General features: G+C 44.0%; 2 protein-coding genes across 3 annotated transcripts in view; one reads left to right on the top strand and one right to left on the bottom strand.

Annotated features, from left to right (window-relative positions):
- Positions 1-21232, bottom strand: part of MEA1 (male-enhanced antigen 1) — a 323822-nt gene that overhangs the window by 118937 nt on the left and 183653 nt on the right. The gene's annotated exons all lie outside the window — the stretch shown is intronic.
- The window catches only part of PTK7 (protein tyrosine kinase 7 (inactive)), an 87607-nt gene that overhangs the window by 46706 nt on the left and 19669 nt on the right, over positions 1-21232 (top strand). Inside the window, exons 6-17 of the mRNA XM_069065960.1 lie at positions 1784-1932; positions 2198-2464; positions 7105-7238; positions 7608-7743; positions 8218-8337; positions 11609-11758; positions 11904-12054; positions 12192-12319; positions 12836-13039; positions 14615-14770; positions 15201-15433; positions 17062-17142. Coding sequence (XP_068922061.1) covers positions 1784-1932; positions 2198-2464; positions 7105-7238; positions 7608-7743; positions 8218-8337; positions 11609-11758; positions 11904-12054; positions 12192-12319; positions 12836-13039; positions 14615-14770; positions 15201-15433; positions 17062-17142 — 1909 coding nt within the window. The remainder of the gene's footprint in view (positions 1-1783; positions 1933-2197; positions 2465-7104; positions 7239-7607; positions 7744-8217; positions 8338-11608; positions 11759-11903; positions 12055-12191; positions 12320-12835; positions 13040-14614; positions 14771-15200; positions 15434-17061; positions 17143-21232) is intronic.

The raw sequence follows: 21232 nt of genomic DNA, 5'->3' as shown, positions 1-21232 counted from the left end.
CACACAGAAGGACCACTGTGCACATGATATCAGGGCACCAGACTTGGCCAATGGGAGAAGCACTAGAATGATAGGCAGATGCCTGGAAATGGTCTGTGCTTAAGGTGAGGTGTACTGGGAGGTATTAGACATCCCAGGGCCCTTCTAACAACACAGAACAATAAGTATGCCCATCCTTCCTCTGGAAACAAAGTGCCCTTGAGTACTAGCTAGCTGGCCACAGCCTCTGCCTCAGGTGGGATAGCTAGGTGGTGCTTTAGAAAGACCTAAGTTCGAATATCACCCCAGACACTTACTAACTTTATGGTTATCCTCATCTCCACCTGCAGGCAAGTGGTTTAGCCTTCTTCAGCCTCAGTTTCCTTATCTGTAAAATAGGGGTCACCTCCTCAGGGCTGTTGTGAGACTCAATTGAGATAACCCATGTAAAGCATTTGTGAACCTTTAAATACTATGTAAATGTTGGCTATTACTAGTTCTAGCCTGGATCCAGCCAGAAATGAGAAGGAAACCTCCCCCCCCACCCAAAGTCCTTCCTGTCCTTTTTCCCAGAGGGGAGCTCTGTTCTAGCCCAGACCCTCAAAAATACAAAACTCCCCTGAGCAGTTTTGGTGCAATGGAAAGAGTTCTGAACTTGGAACCAGGAAGGTAACTGCATCTGAACCCTAGCTGGTACATTTGAGAGTTAGAGCTGATAAGGATCTCACAGCTCATGTCATCTAGCCCTTCATTTTGCAAGTGAGGAAACTGAGGTCCATAGCGGTTAAATGACTTGCCCAAGGTCACCCAGGTAGTTTGTGGCAGAGCCTGTAATTCAAACCCAGGTCCTCTAACTTTCAGATCTTCAGAATGCATTGCTAGGAGGCACCAGAGAATTCCCTTTTTCTTTAAGACAAAGGCAAATCTACATCTGTGATGATTTAAGTAGTGACCTTGTTGAAAGCAAAGTGCTGTGAGTCTGGTGGTCTCTAAGGGTCTTTAAGCACCCTGGGAATCTGGTAGAAAATAAAACCTGGTGATGTGTAGAAATCAAGTTTATACTCCCACTTCAGCATCTGAGATGGTATATTCCCTTCAACCCCTTTCCTTACCAGCTGTGCAATCCAGAGCAAGTCAGATTGCATTTCTGAGTGTATTTCTTCATTTATAAGACGGAGATAATACATTTTGTGTTACCTACCTCACAGGGTAGTTATAAAGAATGTGGTTTATACATATCAAGGCATAAGAGGTTAACTATTTTTTGAGAGCAAGGTTGGGAGTTTTGGGGGGAGGGGTGTGACTTGCCTGGGAGCATAGGTGGTAGTTGTATCTGGATTCTTTGATTAGGACCCCTCCAAAGACTAACTAGAAATTCTTTCTTTCATCCTGTTTCATTCTTTGTACCTGTATCTCTAGCACCTAATACAAAACCTGGAACATAGTAGATGCTTAATAAAAATATGTGTTGATTGATGGATAAATTGAACCTAGGCAACAAAGGAAGCAAGAGCCCCTGGAATGGTTTCTTCTCTTGACCACTTCCGGTGTTCCCCCTATAATGTCCTTTTAATCTCCAGGGAGCTTTGGGAGGGCTGGTGAGTGAGTAGAAGATGTTAGGGTCCTACTCCTCCCCAGTTATGAGAAGTATCCATCTTAGTCTCCCTTCCATACTTATTTCCCCATCTCCCCTGTCTCCAAAGCCTTCTGTGAGACGAGCATGGCTATATTTGTTTTGTATCCATTTTCCCCTTAATGCCTGGCTCTTACCCACCATCACTAAATTGTTCTCTCTCTTCCCCAGGGTTCCACACCTCCGTCGGGCCACAGTGTTTTCCAATGGCTCTCTGCTACTGCCACAGGTCCGACCACGTAATGCTGGAGTATACCGCTGTGTGGGTCGTGGCCAGAGGGGCCCACCTGTTGTCCTAGAGGCCACTCTTCATCTAGAAGGTCAGTACAGGCCTGAGTCTAAGGTTCTGAGGCTGGACCATCCAGCCCCATCATGGGGAAAAAATGGAGCTTCATGTCATGCTCAGACATGAAGTTCAGAGACAGGATTAGAGTTGTAGGCAGGAGACTAAGGGAAGTTGATGAGGGATTGTAGAGGTCAAAGGGGGCTTGGCACATTAGAGTAGAAGGAAAATGATGTCTTGATAATGATACCTTATAACTACCTTGACCCGCACAAGTAATAAAATTCTCTCCTACCCCACAGAGATTGAAGACATGCCCCCCTTCCAGCCTCGAGTGTTCACAGTGGGCAGAGAGGAGCGGGTAGCCTGCATTGCTCCCCAGGGTGTGCCAGAACCCAGTGTGTGGTGGGAGCGGGCTGGGACCCGGGTGCCCCACCATGGCAAGGTCTACCAAGAAGGCTACATGCTAGTCTTTGCCAATACATCCGAGAGTGACGCTGGCACCTATACCTGCTATGCAGCCAACCAGGCTGGCCAGAGGCATCAGGAGGTCAACATCACTGTGGCCAGTGAGTGAACCTGTTTGAAGGGGGTCTAATGGAGGGGGTAGGGAGAGTCTTCACTTCTCTCTTGCTCCTAAGACACTTGTTTGAAGGACTGACTTTTTTTTTTTTTAATAAGGTCACTCTACTGGTCAGTGGAGGAAATCATTTACATTAGGTCTGGACCTAGGATTTCATTATCATAGAAAGCTCCCTTTGAGGTAATACCCTCTGCCATTGCAAAGTGGTAACTCTTCTGCAACCGTAAGAGTTACCTGAACACCAAGAGTTTAAGTGACTTCCCCTGCTTAATCAGAGGCAGGACTTGAACCCAGGTTGTTTCCAAGGGGTCTGCTTCCTAACCAACCTTATATATTGGCATTTGACAAAACTTGACAGACAAATGGTAATTTAACAAATGGTTCATTCATGACTGACTGAAGGACTGAATCCAAAGAATGTTGACTAATAGATTGATGTCAGCCTGGAAGGGAGAACTGTGGTTCATCAATGTCTTCATTGAAGTCAGGGACATTCCTAATCAGCTGGGCAGATGACAGAAAACTGGGAGGGATAGCTAATATTTTGGATAACAATTAGAATCTAAAAGGCTTTAAAAAAAGATAAACCTGAGAAGGTGGCATTTTATAAGGATAAATTTAGGGTAAAAACCCCCCAAAACCAAGAAACAGAACCGTCCCACAACAGTGACATCATTACAAAATGAGAGTGATGTGGTCAGACCGAAGTCTATAAAGGTGAATCATGAAGAGTTGCCTATTTTGAGTTAATCTATAATAGGGAGAGGTAGGGGGATGAGGATTAATGTTTTACTATTATCCCTTTCTACTTAGAATAATTTGTGATTGTGGACCACAGATAAATTAATTGTGCCATAAAGGTTATTTATTGAAGAAAAATATTCAGCACACTTCTGATTAATGTCCTGGTGATACCTTTCTGTAAAACAGAATTTCCACTCATCCACACAATCTTGGCTTAACTTTTCCTTTTTAATTTGTAATGCCCAAGTCTTCCAAAGGAAACATGCACACAAAAGTTTTGTTTTTTTAAACAGTGTCTTCCTTAACCACTCTTTCCAGACATAAGTCAACATTGATTAAACTCCTTTTATGAGGTGGGCACTGTTTTGTTTTGTTTTTTTTGGAGGGGGAAGTCAGGGTATTTGGGGTTAAATGACTTGCTCAAGGTCACACAGCTAGTGAGTGTTAAGTGTCTGAGGCCAGATTTGAACTTAGATCCTCCTTACTCCAGGGCCTGTGCTCTACTCACTGTGCCATTTAGCTGCCCCATGTGGTAGGCACTTTTTTAACCTCTCTATTTTGTTAATTGGCAATCAGTAGATTGATCACTGGATCTGGACTCAGGAAGACTCATCTTCCCTAAGTTCAAATCCATCCTCAGACACTTACTACCTATTATATGATCCTGGGCAAGTAACTTAACCCTGTTTGCCTCAGTTTCCTCATCTGTCAAATGAGCTGGAAAAGGTAATGGCAAACTCCTCCAGTATCTCTGCCAAAAAAGCCCTAAACGGGGTCATGAAGAGTTGGATGTGAAAATATGAAAATGATTGATCTTGTTACTATTTTAATTCAACTTTAAAGAGAACAGAATAAGATTCAATTGAAATCAAAAGTTCTTTTTTTTACTGTACTAATTCTATTAAGACAACCTTAGTCAATTTTTCTGTAAGGCCCCAAAACATTGAATCTGAATGTTATAATTTATGATATTTACCTACATACCAGGCTATAGTCAAATGAGATAATAATTGTAAAGTGCTTAACTCAATGGAGCCTGACAAAATAGTAAGTACTATATAAACATAAATGTTATGTTGCTATTATTAATATATGGGACTTTGCTTCCTTCAGGTCTACCTTAAAAACCCAAAGTACCTAAGGAACTCTATATAGACTCTTTCAGGGTATTCCTTAAGATATTTAGATTTAAGTCCCAGGGACTTAAAGAAAGAGATGATATGCTTTTCCCTTCCAGCTCTGAGATTCTGTCATTATTCTTTGAAGTGGAAGATGTAGTCCCTTTCCTCAAGGAATCTAGAGCACTTAAATATAGGGTTCTGTAGAGGGCACAAACCAGTCTAGTGGGTAAGTGGCATGTTAGTCAGTCATCACTGATTAAGCACCTATTGTGTATGTGCTGGGCATACAAAAAGGACGATAGTGCCTGCCCTCTAGGAGCTCCCAGTCTAGCGGGACAGTTAACATGCAAACAACTATGGACAGACCACCCCATACAGGGTGGATTGTTGAGTGGTCTCAGGAGGGGCCACTACTAAGATTTAGGAGGACTGGGAAAGGCTTCTTCTAGAAGGTGGCATGGCTTAAAAGGAGTCAGGAGGTGGAGATGAGGAGGGAGAACATCCCAGGCACAGGGGACAAACAGTGAAAGTGCTCAAAGCTGGAAGGTAGAGGAAGAGCAAGGAGTCTAGTGTCCTGGATCATAGTGTATGTGGAAGGGAGTGACGTATAAGAAGGCTGGCAAGGTAGGAAGGGGCCAGGCTATGAAGAACTCTAAAAGCTAACCAGAGGGTTTTATATTTAGTCCTAGAGTTAATAGGGAGTCGCTGGAGTTGATTGAATAGGGGAGTGGAATGGTCAGACCGTCAGACCTGTAAGGTAGGAACGTCATTTTGACAGCTGAGTAGAAGATGGATTGGAGTGAAGAGAGAGACCTGAGGCTTTCAACAGATTATTGCAATAATTCAGTCGTGAGATGATGAGGACCTGTACCACGTTGGTGGCAGTGCTAGAGGAGAGAAGAAGGGATATACAAACGATGTTACAAAAGTAGAAGCAGCAGGGCTTGACAGCTGATTGGATACGGGACAGTGAGGGAGGGTGAGGAGATGAGGATCACACTTAGCTTGGTAGCTGGGCAACTGAGAAGATGGCGGTACCCTTGACAGTAATAGGGGGATTAGCAAGAGGGGAGTGTTTGATGGGAGGAGATAGTGAGTTCAGTTTTGGACATGTTGAATTTAAGCTATGAGGCATCCAGTTAAAGATATGAAACTAGAGGGGCAGCTAGGTGGCACAGTGAATAGAACACTGGCCGTAGAGTCAGAAGGATCTGAGTTCAAATCCAGCCTCAGATGCTTGATACTTAACTAGCTGTGTGACCTTGGGAAAGTCACTTAACCCCAATTGCCTTACCTTCCTCCCACCCCTCCAAAAAAAAAAAAGAAAGATGTGAAACTAGAGGTAGGGAGAGGGGGTAAGGGCCCAACAAGATAAGTCTGAGATAATAGAGATAATAATTGAAATCATGGGAACTGATGAGATCAAGTGAAATAGTATAGAGGGAGAAGGCCCAGGACAGAGTTTTGGGGGACCCTCATAGTTAGCAGTCATGACTTGGTTGAAGACCCAGCAAAAGATACAAGGAAGGAGCAGTCAAGACAGGTATAAGCCACGAACCAGGAGAGAGAAGATTCATGAAAACCTAGAGAAAAGGAGAGGGTGATCGACAGTGTCAGAGGTCAGGAAGGATGAGGATTAAGGGAAGGTCATTGAATTTGGCCAGTTAGAGATTATTAGTAACTTTGGAGAGAGCAGTTTCTGTTGAATGATGTGGTTGGAAGCCAGACTGCAAAGAGTTAAGGGAGTGAGAGGAAGGAAGAAGAGGCATTGATTGTAGATGCCCTTCTCAAGTAATTTAGGGTGATGGCTAGCAGGGGATGGATGGAGCAAGTGTCTTCTCTCACATCTTCCAACCTCTTCCCTACTCCAGTCTAGTCTGTGCATTGCTGCCAGATTTGGTGGGGATAAGGGGGAAGGGATGGTTTTATGTGGCCATTTCTAATTCTCACCTCCTAGGAATCTCTTAAATATATTTTCCTAAATACTGTTCCAGTTGTCACTCCCCTTCTCTAAAGACTTCAGTGGCTCCACATTGCTGGTAGGGTAAAGTTGAAGCTTCCTTTGTCTTGGTATGCAAGGTTTTTCATAATCTGGCTCCAGTCTACCTTTTCAGCATTACCTTACTCCCCATTTATGTATTTATATATAGCCAAACTGGACTATTCATGTTCCTCACTTTTCCTTCCCCTGATCATTTGACTGTACTAGTGCTTATGCCTGACATGCTTTCTCCCTATTTATGACTTCAGAACTCTGACCCTCTGAGCATTTGAGACCTTCCTCAGATATCCTCTTAGCTTCTCTTGGGCCTTTGTTCCCTCATTTGTAACATGGAGAGGTTGAGCTTAGAGGCTGACTGCTAAGAATCCTTCTATTTCTACATTTATGACGTCTTCCATAAAGCCTTCCTAGATCCTCCCAGATCAAAACGACCTCTCTTTCTTTTGAAGTAATAAGAATTCATTATTGTTTTTGGTTGTCCAGAACTGTGCTGGGCACTGTGGAATATATGAGGGAAATTTGAGACAGAGTCTGATCCTCCAGAGAGGTTTAAAACACAGTCTGTGCCTGTCAGGTCTTTGGTCCAAATGGGGAGGCCTCTGTAAATGAAATAATGTGCTTAAAATACAATGCAAGGTGCTGTGTAAATGTCCCAGAGTGTCGCCATCCCCTCTAGTACCAGCGAGAGACAGGCTTTCCTGAGGTTTGGGCTCTTTATACCTCTTGATCCCAGTAGCTTTTTTCCATCTTCCCTTGTAGCACTCCCCAGGTGGCTGAAAAAGCCCCAGGACAGCCAGCTAGAAGAAGGCAAGCCTGGTTATCTGCACTGCCTGAGTCAGGCCACACCTAAACCCAGTGTCGTCTGGTACCGGAACCAGATGCTCATCTCTGAGGTGAGAGTGAGGAGGTTTCAAGGTGAGCAGGGAAATCTCCTCTTGCTCATCTCTAGAAAGCCATTTGTCAGGCATCCCCAAGAGACTGTTTCCCCAATCCTTCCTGCCCTTTTCCCTTAGAGAACGCCTTTGCCTCCTCTGTAGCATTTCCCCCCACCCTCCCAGGATACATTCCTTCTTCCCTCTGAAATCTGGAGTCACTGGACCAAGGAGGGTTGGGGATAAATAGAGTACCATTCCATGCCCCTACTTCCATGCCTTCTGCCCCTGGCCTTTGGCGTCTGAAACTTGTGATAGATTCTTCCTCCCCCTTGGGGAAGAAAAGCCTAAGAGTGGGCTGAGGCTTCCATGGGATGGATTGTACCACAGGACTCAAGGTTCGAGATTTCAGAGAATGGGACTCTTCGCATCAACAATGTGGAGGTTTATGATGGGAATTTGTACCGATGTGTCAGCAGCACTCCAGCTGGCAGCATTGAGGCCCAGGCCCGAGTCCAGGTCCTAGGTGAGAGAGACTTGATTGTCTTAACAATAAGCCTGTGATTTGGGGGGAATGAGAGGGTTGTAAAATCTGGAACTGGAGGAGACACAGCAGCATAGAATCCCTTCTACCATGTTCCTGACAAGAGACTATCTTGCTTCTGCTTAGTAAAGACCTCTATCATGGGGAACTCACAATCCTCTGAAAAGGCCCTTTCCCTTTTTGGGCAGCTATAATTGTTAGAAAGTTTTTCCTTTCATCAAGCTCTAATTTGCCTATCTGTAACTTCTACCCACAGTTCCTAGCTCTGAGCTCTGAGAAGGGCCTGCCCCACCCCATTAAGTCATCTCTTCCCCAGGCTAAATATCCCCACTTTCTACATCTAATATTCATGTATTCAGAACCACCCCCCCCCCCAAGTAGTAATGTGATGATTGTGTAAGGGCTTGGGTCCTAAACTGACTGCCCACATCCATCCCTCTTCTCCCTCTTGGACAGAGAAACTAAAGTTCACGCCACCTCCCCAGCCTCAGCAGTGCATGGAGTTTGACAAAGAAGCTACAGTATCGTGCTCAGCCACTGGCCGGGAGAAGCCCACAATTCGATGGATGCGGGCAGGTGAGTGCCCTACACTATGGGAGGACAGTTCAAGAAAGACTTACTATGTGCTTTCTATATGCCCAACCCTGTACTCGGTGCTTTGAGGCATGTTAAAGGGCGTGTACCATCATATGACACTTTAAGGATTATAAGCCTGGGAGGTCGACCATACAGGTAGTATTACCTTCCTTTTATAGATGGGAAAATTGAGGTTCAGAGGAGAAAAGTGATATATCTGCACATAGTCATATAATTTGTAAGTGATTGGAGCCAGGACTCAAAAAACCAGAGTCAGAGTTGGAAAACCATCTAGTCTAACCCATATCTTAGAGTTATAGCCACTACATCCTCAGCAAGGAGTCTTATCAAGCCTTTCCTGGAAAGGATAGGATTTCAGAGGCAGCTAGTTGGCACAGTGGATAGAATGCTTATAGGATCTGGAGTCCAGAAGACCTGAGTTTGAATCCATACTAGCTATGGGATCCTTGGCAAATTACTTAACCTTTGCTTATCTCATTTCTTTAACTGCAGAAGTGGGGTAATAATAGCCCTTACCTCCCAGGGTTGTTGTGAAGATAATGAAATAATATTTGTAAAATGCTTTTGTAAACCTTGAAGTGTTATATAAATGCTAACTTTTGTTATTATTGTTATTAAAAATTATCATTATTACCCCTACTCAGGGAGAACCCACTCCCTTGGAAGGCAGCCATTTCTTGCTACTTTGTGAAGGGTCTTTCTAGGAACTTCTTGTTTTATCTTACTTACAAATGGCAGAAATGACCCCCTCTGCCATTTCTGCCTGTCACATGTAGTTCTATCTGTTGGGACCAATTGGAACAAGTCTGGTTTCTCTTCTTGATTGCCTTAGTCAAAGAAAGCTGAATCTTCCTTCTCTGTCCATGATCAACATTTCTTCAACCATTCTTTGCCAAGACTCATACCTTATTCAAAGTCCAGTTCTCTCTCCCCTTTACCATGCCAAGACATAGACACTGTTTTCAAGTTTATTGTCTAAACTAGAAGGTACAGACATAAATACACAAAAATCACATAGCCTGAACAGTAGTATTGCAAAGCAGTCCCTGATTAATCAGTGAGTGGACCATAGATAGGAAGTTTTCTAAGTTGTGTTTGTTTTCTTCAATTTATTGATATATTTTATTTAGATACTACAGACACTCCCCAACACACCCCTTTATAAAGTACATTCCCTGAAAAAAGTTGATTCATGATTAACAGAAAGGAGGGATGTGGCCCTTACATTGGCCATTGTTTTTGACCAGAGTTTGACCAGCCTTTGCTTGTTGACTTTTTTTCAGTGTAATCATTAGGTATTTCTTTTCCTTGGGTTTGCTTTCTTTGTTCTGTTCTGCTTTGCCCTAAGTTTTAAGGACGGGAGAGAAATCACTGAGGCTTAGTATGGTCTAAGACAGTCAGATGGGAGATTTAAACTGGGCCTTCATGGATGATTAGGTTTGGGATTGGTAGAGAAGGAGAGAATGCTCCAGGAGTAGAAAGCCACACAATTGAGAGATTTGTGTTCCCTCAAGGCTGGGGGCTAGAGGCAGTGAAGAGGGAACTTAAGTCTGTTGGACTGACTTGTGGAGTGTTTTGTAGGTGAGCTGCAAAAGCGACAGTTATAAAGGTGCAGATTATTCCTGGCCTTGAAAAACAACAGCTTTCCTCATCCTTACTGTTTTCACATATGGAGAGTACTGCTGTGGGAGTTGTTTGGTCATATCTATCTCTTGCTGACCCCATTTGGGGTTTTCTTGGCAAAGATACTAGAGTGGCTTGCCATTTCCTTCTCCAGCTCATTTTACAGATGAGGAAACTGAAGCAAACAGGTTAAGAGACTTCCCCAGGGTCACACAGCTAGTAAGTACTGAATCCAGATTTAAACTCAGGTCTTCCTGACTCCGGGCTCTGTGCCTCCTAGTTGCCTGCTGAGTTTTGATCTTAGGGATCTGCCACTACCGTGTTTCCCCGATAATAAGACACTGTCTTATTAATTTTTTTGGACAGAAAAACACCAGAGGGCTTATTTTAATGAATATTGACAGCAATTTTAATAAACAGGTAAATGTGAACAAAAAAATGTACCAGCAAGCAAATCACTGGGGAAGAACAGGATGACGCGCTCACTGCTGCAGCTCTGATTGGATGCAGCTCGGAGCGTGGTGTGCGTTTCACCCGGGGGGGGGGGAACGGTGCATACAGAGGGTACAGTAATGTAGCATGTAGCGCAGGGGATCACCTTCACTACAGTAGCAATCTCAATAGGGCTTATTTTCGGGGGAGGGCTTATTTTAGAGGAATCTTACACAGTAAGGGGAGGGCTTATTTTCGGGATAGGTCTTATTATCGGGGAAACACGGTATCTGTGACCTTAGGAAAAATCTCTTCAACTTCTTGGAGCCTCCAATGCCACTTCTATAGAATGAGATTGGTTTGGATTGTGGAGTGATTCTGAGATCATTTCTTTTAATCTTTCATACAGGTCTGTGAGCTAAGTCATAGTGTCCCCCTTTTGTGAATGAGGAATGGGCATGGATCCCCATTTTGGGTCTTGGTGACATTAAATTACTTTGTCCAGGGCTACCTAAGTAGTAAGTAATGGGTGGAGCTGGAGCCCTGTTCCTACTGTTCTCCCTCCCCCTGTTCAGGAGTTTGGACTTAATTTTGTAGATTGTAGGGGAAGCATTTGATGACTTTTTGACCATGGTGGGTCAGCAGAAAGTGGACATTGTCATCCCTTTCCTGGGGATAAGCCTGGGCTCCAGGTGAATGGAATATTTCTTATGAGAGCTTGTGTGAAATAATGGATTTGGAGAGAATACTGAGGTTCCAGCAACACCTGACACTTAATAGCTGTGTGACTCTGGATAAATCATTTCATGTTTCTGAATCTCAGGATGATGGATGGTAATAGCACCCTACCTTACAGGGTTGCTCGGAGGGTCAGGTAAGATAATGTATGTAAAGGAGTTTGCAAGCCTCAACCCCCCAAAGGGGCTCTTAGAAGGAGGACCTTAGAGTCTGGTCTCCTCCAACTCGTGCATTTTACAGATAAAGAAACAGAAAGGGGAACTGACTTACCCAAGGTCACATAAATATTAGGTAGCAGAGTTAAAAATTGACCCCAGGTCCTCTAACTTTAAATCCAGTGTGTCCTTTCCATGATATCATACCATCTCTCAGACATAAATATCAATCAATTCTTCTCTCCAAGTGACTCTGATGACTTCCCAGCCCAGCCCATCAATTTCTCGTTCCTTTTTTCTAGATGGGAGCAGCCTCCCAGACAGCGTGACGGACAATGCAGGAACCCTGCACTTCTCCAGGGTGACCAGGAGTGATGCTGGCAACTATACCTGCATCGCCTCTAACGAGCCCCAAGGCCAGATCAGTGCCCATGTGCAGCTCACTGTGGCAGGTAGACACCCAAGACCTGGAATGGGAGAGGGGTGATGATAGTTGGCTTCTGAAGGGAGGATCTCCGCTGTATGAACAGACATCTGTCTAGCACAGGCTCCCACCCATCCCTCCAGTGCTCTGAACCCTTCCTTTCCCCTGTACAGTTTTCATCACTTTCAAGCGAGAACCTGAGCGTACAACTGTCTATCAGGGCCACACAGCTATGCTTCAGTGTGAGGCCCAAGGTGACCCAGACCCCCTCATCCAGTGGAAAGGCAAGGACAGAATCCTGGATCCTGCTCAGCTTGGACCCAGGTAGTGTCTATATCCACTCCCAACTTTCTTCCTTGGCCCCAGGCCTGACTGTTAGTTCCCAGGCTCTTGGGAGTAGAAGTAGGAGATGAGTGGCCATAGGTGAGGCTAAAATGGTGCTGGGATTTTTCTTCCCACAGAATGCATATCTTCTCCAATGGCTCCCTAGTCATCCACGATGTCACCTCTGAGGATTCAGGCCGCTACACTTGCATCGCTGGCAATAGCTGTAATATCAGACACACAGAGGCTTCGCTCCATGTTGTGGGTACGGAGTGGGGTGATGGCAGGCTGGGAGGCCTTAGAGATGAGGACAATACTGTGTAGACACCAAGGATGGGATGCTGAGTAGAATGTAAGGTCCTCAAGGGCAGGCCCCATCATAAGCACGTCATACATGCCTAATAAATCTGTCTTGTTGAGTTGATAGAGGGCAGCAGCTCATGTGGGAACATGAGGCCACAGCCCTGGAGTGGTGAAAGGATGAGTGGGGATTGGGTCATGTTGGTGGTGGGCAAGACGTTTTGGTAAGAGGCACAGCAGAGAATGGGTCATGGATACTCTATATAGAAGGATCCTTAACTTGGGATCTTTGCACTTTGAAAAAGATGTATTTTGAAAACTCTTATTTCAACACAATTGGTTTCCTGTGTATTTAGAACAATTATTCCGAGAATGGATCCATAGGCTTCATCAGATTGCCAAAGGGGCCCATGACACCAAAGATTAAAGCCCCCTGCTCTGTAGTTTTCCTCCAACTGACCACCCGTTTGTGCCCTTTCAGATAAGCCAATGCTGGATACCTCAGAGGGTCCTGGCAGCCCCCCACCATATAAGATGATTCAGACCATTGGGCTGTCAGTGGGGGCTGCAGTGGCCTATATCATTGCTGTGCTGGGCCTTATGTTCTACTGCAAAAAGCGTTGCAAGGCCAAAAGGCTTCAGAAACAGCCTGAGGGCGAGGAACCTGAGATGGAGTGCCTGAATGGTGAGCCTGGGCCCGTTGGACAGCTGTGGGTGGGGGTGGTGTCAGGGCGGGTGGGTGTTGGGCGCCCCCATGGGGTGAGAAGGGAGAAGGCAGTGGAGCCTGCCTAGCTCTCAGACTAGGGGCACCTAAGGAGATGATTTCCCCCTCCTCCCTGGGAGCCGTGACCTGACCAGTTCCTCAGGCCCTGAACCCAAAGCAGCTTTGATAGAGAATTCCCCATGGAACCTCCCTAGACCTGCTTTACTTGGGTCCTGTTATCCTTTTTGTGGTCACCTTCCTACATCCTTACATACTCATCTATGGATGTCATTATTTATAAGTCTGTGCTTTTGTGATTTATGCTTTTCTTCCCTCATCAGGCTTAGAGCTCTTAAAAAGCAGATAAATGTGTGTTACCTATAGAAATAGAAGCTCCCCGAGGACAGAAACTGTGTTCCTCATAAGACTGTGACTTCCCTGGAGACAGAGACTAAGTCTTCTTCATAGGATTGTAAACTTTTTGCTCCTTAGAGTTGAAGCTCCCTGAGGGTAGGGACTGTGTCTTCTCCATAGGAGTGGAAACTCCCTGAGAATAGGGATTAAATGTCTTTATAATAGGACTAGATACTGCCTGAGAGCTTGGCCTTACCTTAGGTGCAGGAGCTCCCTGAGTATAGAAATGAATGAGTGACTATATGAAAAAACATTTATTAAGCACTGTGTGCCACACAAAAATCCCTGCCCTTATGGAGCTTATATTATAAAGAGACATCATACAAGGGAGAATAGTGACTAGAGAGGGACTATTAGGTCTAGAAAGTTAGAGGAAAGGTGAGTGGAGCTGTCAGACACTAGATTGAAACACCCTATCCAAGAACAGCAGTAGAATTTATTTGATCATTGTTCATGATTCCAGAACTGGGAAGAGAGAGGGGGGAGGGGAGAAGCTGACTAGCAAAGGTAGGGAGGAGATGAGAGAGTCTGGAGAGGAAGTAAAGCATGGCACCCGGGCTTTTCCTGAAATAATGGTCTGGGAGAAGCAGTCATCAATCCAGAGAATAAAGCTTCAGAGAAGAATTTTGTTCTGGCAAGCCATGGGGTATCCAGAGTGAGTGTTTTTCATCACCTGAGAACTCGTGAGAGTAGAATGTAATTAGTTACATAGCTCCATGTTTACTGCTGACTCAGATCAGGTAGGCAAATTCTTGGTTGCTGTTTCCCTTGGTACCCAGTGTCTGCTGTATCCATCAACGGGTGGACCCTCTTCAGTCTCGCTAAACCCTTTTTGTGACATTGGTTTAAGAGGAGGCATTGACATCCACCTTGGTGGATACCAGGGTTTATAATTGGCATTTCTCTCTAGAAGGCTGACTGTCAGACAATGTTATCTGACCTGTGGTTTAGCCACTGCCACATAAACATGGTGCGTTTTGTGAGCCCTGGAAGAGCACATGGATGCTAGCTGGCAGACCCAGTCATATGGGGAACACTGGGTTGAGCTTAGTTGGTGTTGGCTGTTGCTTGAAACAGAAAAGAGAAGGAAGTGGATTGAGCTTTCCAGGATCTTGCATCTGAGCTCTCTCCCTTTCTCTGCAGGTGGACCTGTGCAGAATGGGCAGCCCACGGCAGAAATCCGGGAAGAAGTGGCTCTGACCAACCTGGGCTCTGCCTCTTCAGCTGCCAACAAGCGGCACAGTACCAGTGATAAGATGCATTTTCCCCGTGCCAACCTGCAGTCCATCACTACCCTGGGTTTGTTGTCTTGGACTAGCTGTACTCCTGGTATTAGGTGTGGTGGAGCAGATAGGGCCTTAGATGTGGAGTCAGGAGAACTTGCATTCAGAATCTGCCTTAGACACTGACAGGCTGTGTGATCCTGGCAAGTCACTTACCCTCTTTAAAGGGGGACTCAGTTTCCTCATTTGTAAAATGAGGAGTTTAGATTTCATGGCCTCTGAGGTGCCTTCTGGCTTTAAATCTAGGATCCTGTGGTTCTTCTGCTGTCACCAGCCTTTTCCCCCAGTTCTGTATTTGAAGGTCCCTCCCCAGATCAGCAGAGCTATTTTAGTAATTAAGACTCAGGGTGGGATGGGAGGAGGAGGAGCTGTGTTCTCCCAGGGGTATGCTGAAGATATGGGATACCCTAGGGAAAGTAGAGGCTGACCTGGCCCTTTGCTCATAGGGAAGAGCGAGTTTGGGGATGTGTTCTTGGCAAAGGCCCAAGGCCTGGAAGATGGGGTGGCCGAGACGCTGGTGCTGGTGAAGAGCCTTCAGAGCCGGGATGAACAGCTGCAATTGAACTTCCGGCGAGAGTTTGAGATGTTTGGCAAGCTGAGCCATGCCAACCTGGTGCGGTTGTTAGGCCTCTGCCGGGAGGCTGAGCCCCACTACATGATCCTGGAGTATGTGGACCTGGTATGATGCTGGGATGGGGACCTCAGGCTCAGGGATGAGATTGAGTGGGGCAGCAGGTACCAGGTGAGGACACCTTGGCCAGACTTGACTGGAGGGTCATCTGGAGTACTCTCCTCACCATTGCTGGGCCCTGGTGTTTCTTTTCTATTTCCACTGTTATTAACCCAGGATTCACTTGGGGCTTCCTGTTCTTTTTCAAACAATTGGGGGTTCTTAGCCTTTTTTTGTGGCATGGACCCCTCTGGCAGTCTTCTGAGACCTAGGGATTCCTCAGAATCATGTTTTTAAATGCACAATATGAAACCACAGGATTACAAAGTAAACCAAATATATTGAAATACAGCTATCAAAATATTATTTAGAAAAAGACACCAAATGTTCTCTATGAACAGCCCACAGTTCTATGATCGTTCCTGCTCACCCTTTATTTAGTTCTGTGTCACCATTGTTTGGGTTTTTCTTCAGGTACCTCTTTTTTTTATTATGTAATTTAATTTTTTTCAATGAACAAAATTCTGTTTCTTCTCCCTTCCACCTTTTCCAAATAAAAAGGAAAAGAAAACCCCTTGTAACAGATATGTCAAGCAAAACAAATTCTTGCATTTGACATGTTCAGAATATCTCTGTCTCATTCTGCTGCACCCCAAGGCCAGGACTTCTTCATCAAGGTATCCCACCACCAATGTCAAAACCCAGTTTGCTGTTGTCTTCCACTGATAATCCTCTCAGGCATCACTTTCCCATCCTTTTTTGCCCAAGACTTCTTGATTCTTCCACTGTAATATAACAGTGGCTAAGAATAGCCATATTTTTATTAACTTGGACTCTAGTCAGGAAGATCTGAGTTTGAAGCCTGCCTTAGTCACTTACAAGCTGTGTGACTCTCTCTGAGCCTTCAGTTTTTCCATCTGTAAATTGGGTATGATAGCATCTCTCATAGAGTTGTTGTGCAGATCTCCTCCAACGAGCTCATATCCATACAGCGCTGTAATATATTTCCTTCTACTTCTGTATCCTTATGTCCTCTTCTTTTCTATCCTCTTGAGAGATAGGGTGACACAGTGGATAGAAAGCTTGCTTTGGGTCCAGGATTTAAATCCTGCCCTGATCAGGCTTATGACCTTAGGCAAGTGACTTAAGAGATGTCAGACACACAGCCTGCAGCACTCCTGTCAGACCAGAACCATATTAAAATGTAATTGGGAAATAGTTAACAAAATAAGAAAAAGTACAATAAAACAGGTGATGTTAATATGTGGTTTTCTAAGTCAGTATACACCAGCAGGGAACCTTATTGCGGCCTCCCTTTCCTGTCTGAGTTTTACACAGCTGCTGTAGGCAAATCCCTGAGGCTCCAAGATGCAGAGAAGGTGCTGACCTACATTGTAGAGGGAGCTCCTGGTGAAGGGACCTCATTGGGAACTTCCCATCCCAGTGACATCATAGGGCCAGCTTGGATCCCTGTCTGTATCCTTCAGTACTGCGCTTTCCTCCAGGGGAATTTCAGTGTTTCTAAGCAGAGCTGATAGATGTCTAGTAACATACTTAGTTCTCTTATTTGAGAGGGTCTATCACCCTGTGGCTGAAGAAGCTATGGTTCTCTTTAACTGTCTCTGTTTTTCCCTTAGGGGGATCTGAAACAGTTCCTAAGGATCTCCAAGAGCAAGGATGAGAAATTGAAGCCACAGCCCCTCAGCACCAAACAGAAGGTAAAGGGGAGGGGGAGCAAATGTTCTAGGGGGGTTGGAGGCTTATTATGGGGGAGAGTGGTAAGATCAATAGAACGAGGGATGTGGGGGTAGGGTAGATGTGCTCTTTTTTTTTTTTTTAAAGCAATCGGGGTTAAGTAACTTGCTCAAGGTTAAACGGCCAGTTATTTCTGGGTGTGATGCTGAGTGTCTGAGCCCGGGGTTCGATCTCCAGGTCGTCCCAACACTGGAGCCGGTACTCTTACTCGCTGAGCCACCTGGCCGCCCCTAAAATGTATTATTGTTTCTTTTTTTTTTTTTTTTAAGCAATCAGGGTTAAGTAACTTGCTCAAGGTTAGACGGCCAGTTATTTCTGGGTGTGGTGCTGAGTATCTGAGCCCAGGATTTGATCCAGGTCATCCCGACACTGGAGCCGGTACTCTTACTCGCTGAGCCACCTGGCCGCCCCTGTAGATGTGCTCTTTACCTCTCCCTACTCCCTTCCACACATACCCCTTACCCACCACCATTATGCGTGGGAGACTTGGGTGGAACAAACCAGGGATGTTTGGTCTGGAGAAAAGGAGACTTGGTTGGAGAGGAAGTGGGGCCCTGGAAAGGTGTCTTAAACGTGAAAGGTCATTCCTATAAAAACAGTATCAGATTGGTTCTGCTTGACCCTAGAGAGCTGATGTAGGAACAGTGGGGAAAGTTTGCAAAGAAGCAAATTAAGACTTGATGGTGAGGAGAAATTAATCAACAATCTGAGAACTGAAAATGAGACCTCACTCATTAGAAAATTTCCAGCATTGTAGGTCTTTAAGGGGACAACTATTGAATAGAATATGAGGAGACCCAAATTCAAATCCACCTCAGACATTTACTAGCTATGTGACCTTGGGCAAGTGTTGGCCTCAGTTTCCTCATCTGTAAATGGGGGTGATAGTAGCACCTACTTCAAAAGATATTATGGGTACCAAATGAAATAATAATTGTAAATGGCTTAGTGCAGTTCCTGGCCCTTAGTAAGCACTATATAAATGTTAGCTATAATTGTTAATTATTCCAGAGAACACTAGATGATTATTTGGGCATGTTGTACAATAGAAGGGATTCTTAAGGTATGGGTGAACCCAGTGCCCTCTAGAGGTCCCTTCCAATCCAGGCTTAGTTTCTCAAATGAAATAATCCATGCAAAATGTGTAGTTATTAGCATGATATAGTGAATAGAGAGGTGACCTTGAAACTAGGAAGACTTGGGTTGAAGTTTTATCTCTGGCACATATCAGCTGTCAGGGCAAGTCACTTAACCTATAAGTGTCCTAGAAAACTCTTTAAGGTCAAATATGCAGAGAAGGTGCCCGACATATAGAAGGAATTTCCTTGACCAGCAAAATCCTAGGGTGCTATTATTATTAGAGGAGATTCTTGTTCAAGTGTGACTGGACTACGTGACCTCTGAGGTCCCTTAAAGTCCTGAGAATCTGCAGTTCTATGGTATATACATTCTTCTAGGGACAGGAACAGCTATGTATCTTCCCAATCCAAAAGATCAGAGGTAGCATATAAAACTCCCAGGATGGATGGCATTTTCTAGGCTTTATGCCACCTTAAATATTCACTAGATAGTAGCAAGAAAAGAATGAGAAATCTGTAGTTGGCTATGTGGCGTCTTTACCTCCTTTTGTTTTGATTATGGGCTTCCTAAGGTTTTCTTTACTTTTCTTCTCTTAATTGTTCCTCACTCTTGGTTATAAGGCAACCCCTGGTCTAAGGAGCCTTCTCCAGGCTCTGTGGTCAAGGCCTTTTTTGAGTTCCAAAACCAAGAAAAACAGTCTTTAACAATTTCAAGATTCACAGATAGCCATCTCACACATGTTAGAACTTGAAATGGGCCTAAGAGACCATTCATTTACAGAGGAAGAAACTGAGGACCAAAGGTGGGGGGGAAGTGTTTTACCCTGAGTTCATGAAACAGCTAAGACTAGAACTCAAGTCTCTTAGCCCTAAATCCAGAGGTTTTTTTTATCATGTGCTACATCCCCATCTCTATCATCACCCAGCTATTTGAATCTTATCTTTCCTCACAGTGGCTTAGGGGGTGAGGGTAGGGAGGCAGACAGACTGGGAAGCAATGAATAGGTTAGGTAAAGGACTGTTTGACCCTGAAGCAAGTCACTCAATCTCTTTCAGCCTTAGTTTTCCCATCTGAGAAATGGGGATAATGGCACCCACCGCATGAGATTGTTGTGGGGATGAAATCAAATGATATAATATCTATAAAGTGCTTTGCAAGCCATAGCATCTGACAGTTTAGTTAGGAGGCTAGATGAGATGTGTATGAGTGCAGTAAAAGTCAACATAAATGGATTCAGTGGAATATGCACACTTTGAAGACCAGAGAAAGATTCCTGATTTCATCCTTAGAAGTGCTGTATCCAGTGGCCCAAGGTTACACAGATCAGAAAGTAGCAGAATTAGCATTCAAGCCCAGATCTTATGATAGCTTCATGATTTGCTGTGGCCAAAAAATTAATCACCTTCTGATGATGGAGTGACTTCATGATAAAGAACACTAGGTTTGGAGTTAAATGATTGAGTTTGTCCCCTGGCACTGTCATTTGCTACCTGTGTAGCTAGTCGAGCTTACCTTTCTGGGACTCAGTTTTTTCTTTAAAAAAAAATTCTTTTAATTATTTTGCTTTTTTTTTTTTTTTTTGGAGAGGGAGGGCAGGGCAATTGGGGTTAAGTGACTTGCCCAAGGTCACATAGCTAGTAAGTGTTAAGTGTCTGAGGCCAGATTTGAACTCAGGTCCTCCTGACTGCGGGGCCAGTGCTCTATTCACAGTGCTACCTAGCTGCATATGGGACTCAGTTTTATCATGCGTAAAATGAAAATTGGATTAGATGGCTTCTTTTTTCTGAAATGTATTTTATTTTTAATTCATGGAATAAAACAAGCATTTCCACAACATAGCATGATGAAAAAGATGATTACACATGAAACTGCAAATCCAGCATGTACAATTTGCTGTTTCCTTCAGTCATACAACAAAATTCATGTAAATTTCTTTTTTTCCTTTTTTTTTTTCCTTCTCTGCCCTAGAGATAGCCACCATTAGACACAAATAGGTATATATATGTAAAATTATTCTATACATATTTCTATTAGTTCTTTCTCTGGATGCAGATAGTGTCTTTCTTCATATGTCCTTTATAGTTAATTAGAGTATTTATAATAGTCAAAATAAGCTATTCACTCAAAGTTGTTCTTAAGGCAGTATTGCTGTAACTGTACACAATATTCTCTTGGTTCTGCTCATTTTGTTCTTTGTTATTTCATGCAAGTCTTTCCATGTTTTTCTAAGATCATGCAGCTCATCATTTCTTATAGCACAGTAGTATTCAATCACAATCATAAACCACAACTTATTCAGCCATTTCCCAGTTGATCGGCATCCCTCCAATTTCCAGTTCTCTGCCACCACAAAGAGAGCTGCTATAAACATTTTAGAACATACAAGTTATTTCCATTTTTCCCTAATCATCTTTGGAAATAGATGGCACTGCTGGGTCAAAGGGTATAGGCAGTTTAATAACTCTTTGGGTATAATTCCAGATTGCTCTACAAATGATTGAGTCAGTTCACAATTCTACCAACGATGAATTAGTGTCCCAATTTTTTCCACCTCCCCTCCAATATTTGTTACTTTTCCCTTATTTTGGCCAATCTGGTAGGTGTGAAATTATATCTGAAGATTATTTTAATTTGCATTTCTCTAATCAGTAATGATTTAGAGTCTTTTTTTCATGAGACTATAAATTGTTTTTATTTCTTCATTGGAAAACTGCCAGTTCATATCTTTTGACTATTTATCAACTGGGGAATGATCTGTATTCTTATAGTTTTGACAAAGTTCTTTATATATTTGAGTTATGAGACCTATATCTGAGAAACTTTTCTATAAATTTTTTCCCCAGTTTTCTGCTTTCCTTTTTTTTTTTTTTAAAGCAGTCAGGGTTAAGTAACTTGCTCAAGGTTACACGGCCAGTTATTTCTATCTGAGCCCGGATTTGATCCAGGTCATCCTGACACTGGAGCCGGTACTCT

Source organism: Petaurus breviceps, unplaced genomic scaffold (genome assembly GCF_028583685.1).
Source record: "Petaurus breviceps papuanus isolate PSGF00001 unplaced genomic scaffold, PetGlider_PUasm1.0 90701, whole genome shotgun sequence".
In the NCBI taxonomy this organism is placed as follows: Eukaryota; Metazoa; Chordata; class Mammalia; order Diprotodontia; family Petauridae; genus Petaurus; species Petaurus breviceps.
Note: the sequence above shows the minus strand (reverse complement) of the source record. Positions and strands in the feature narration are given on the sequence as shown.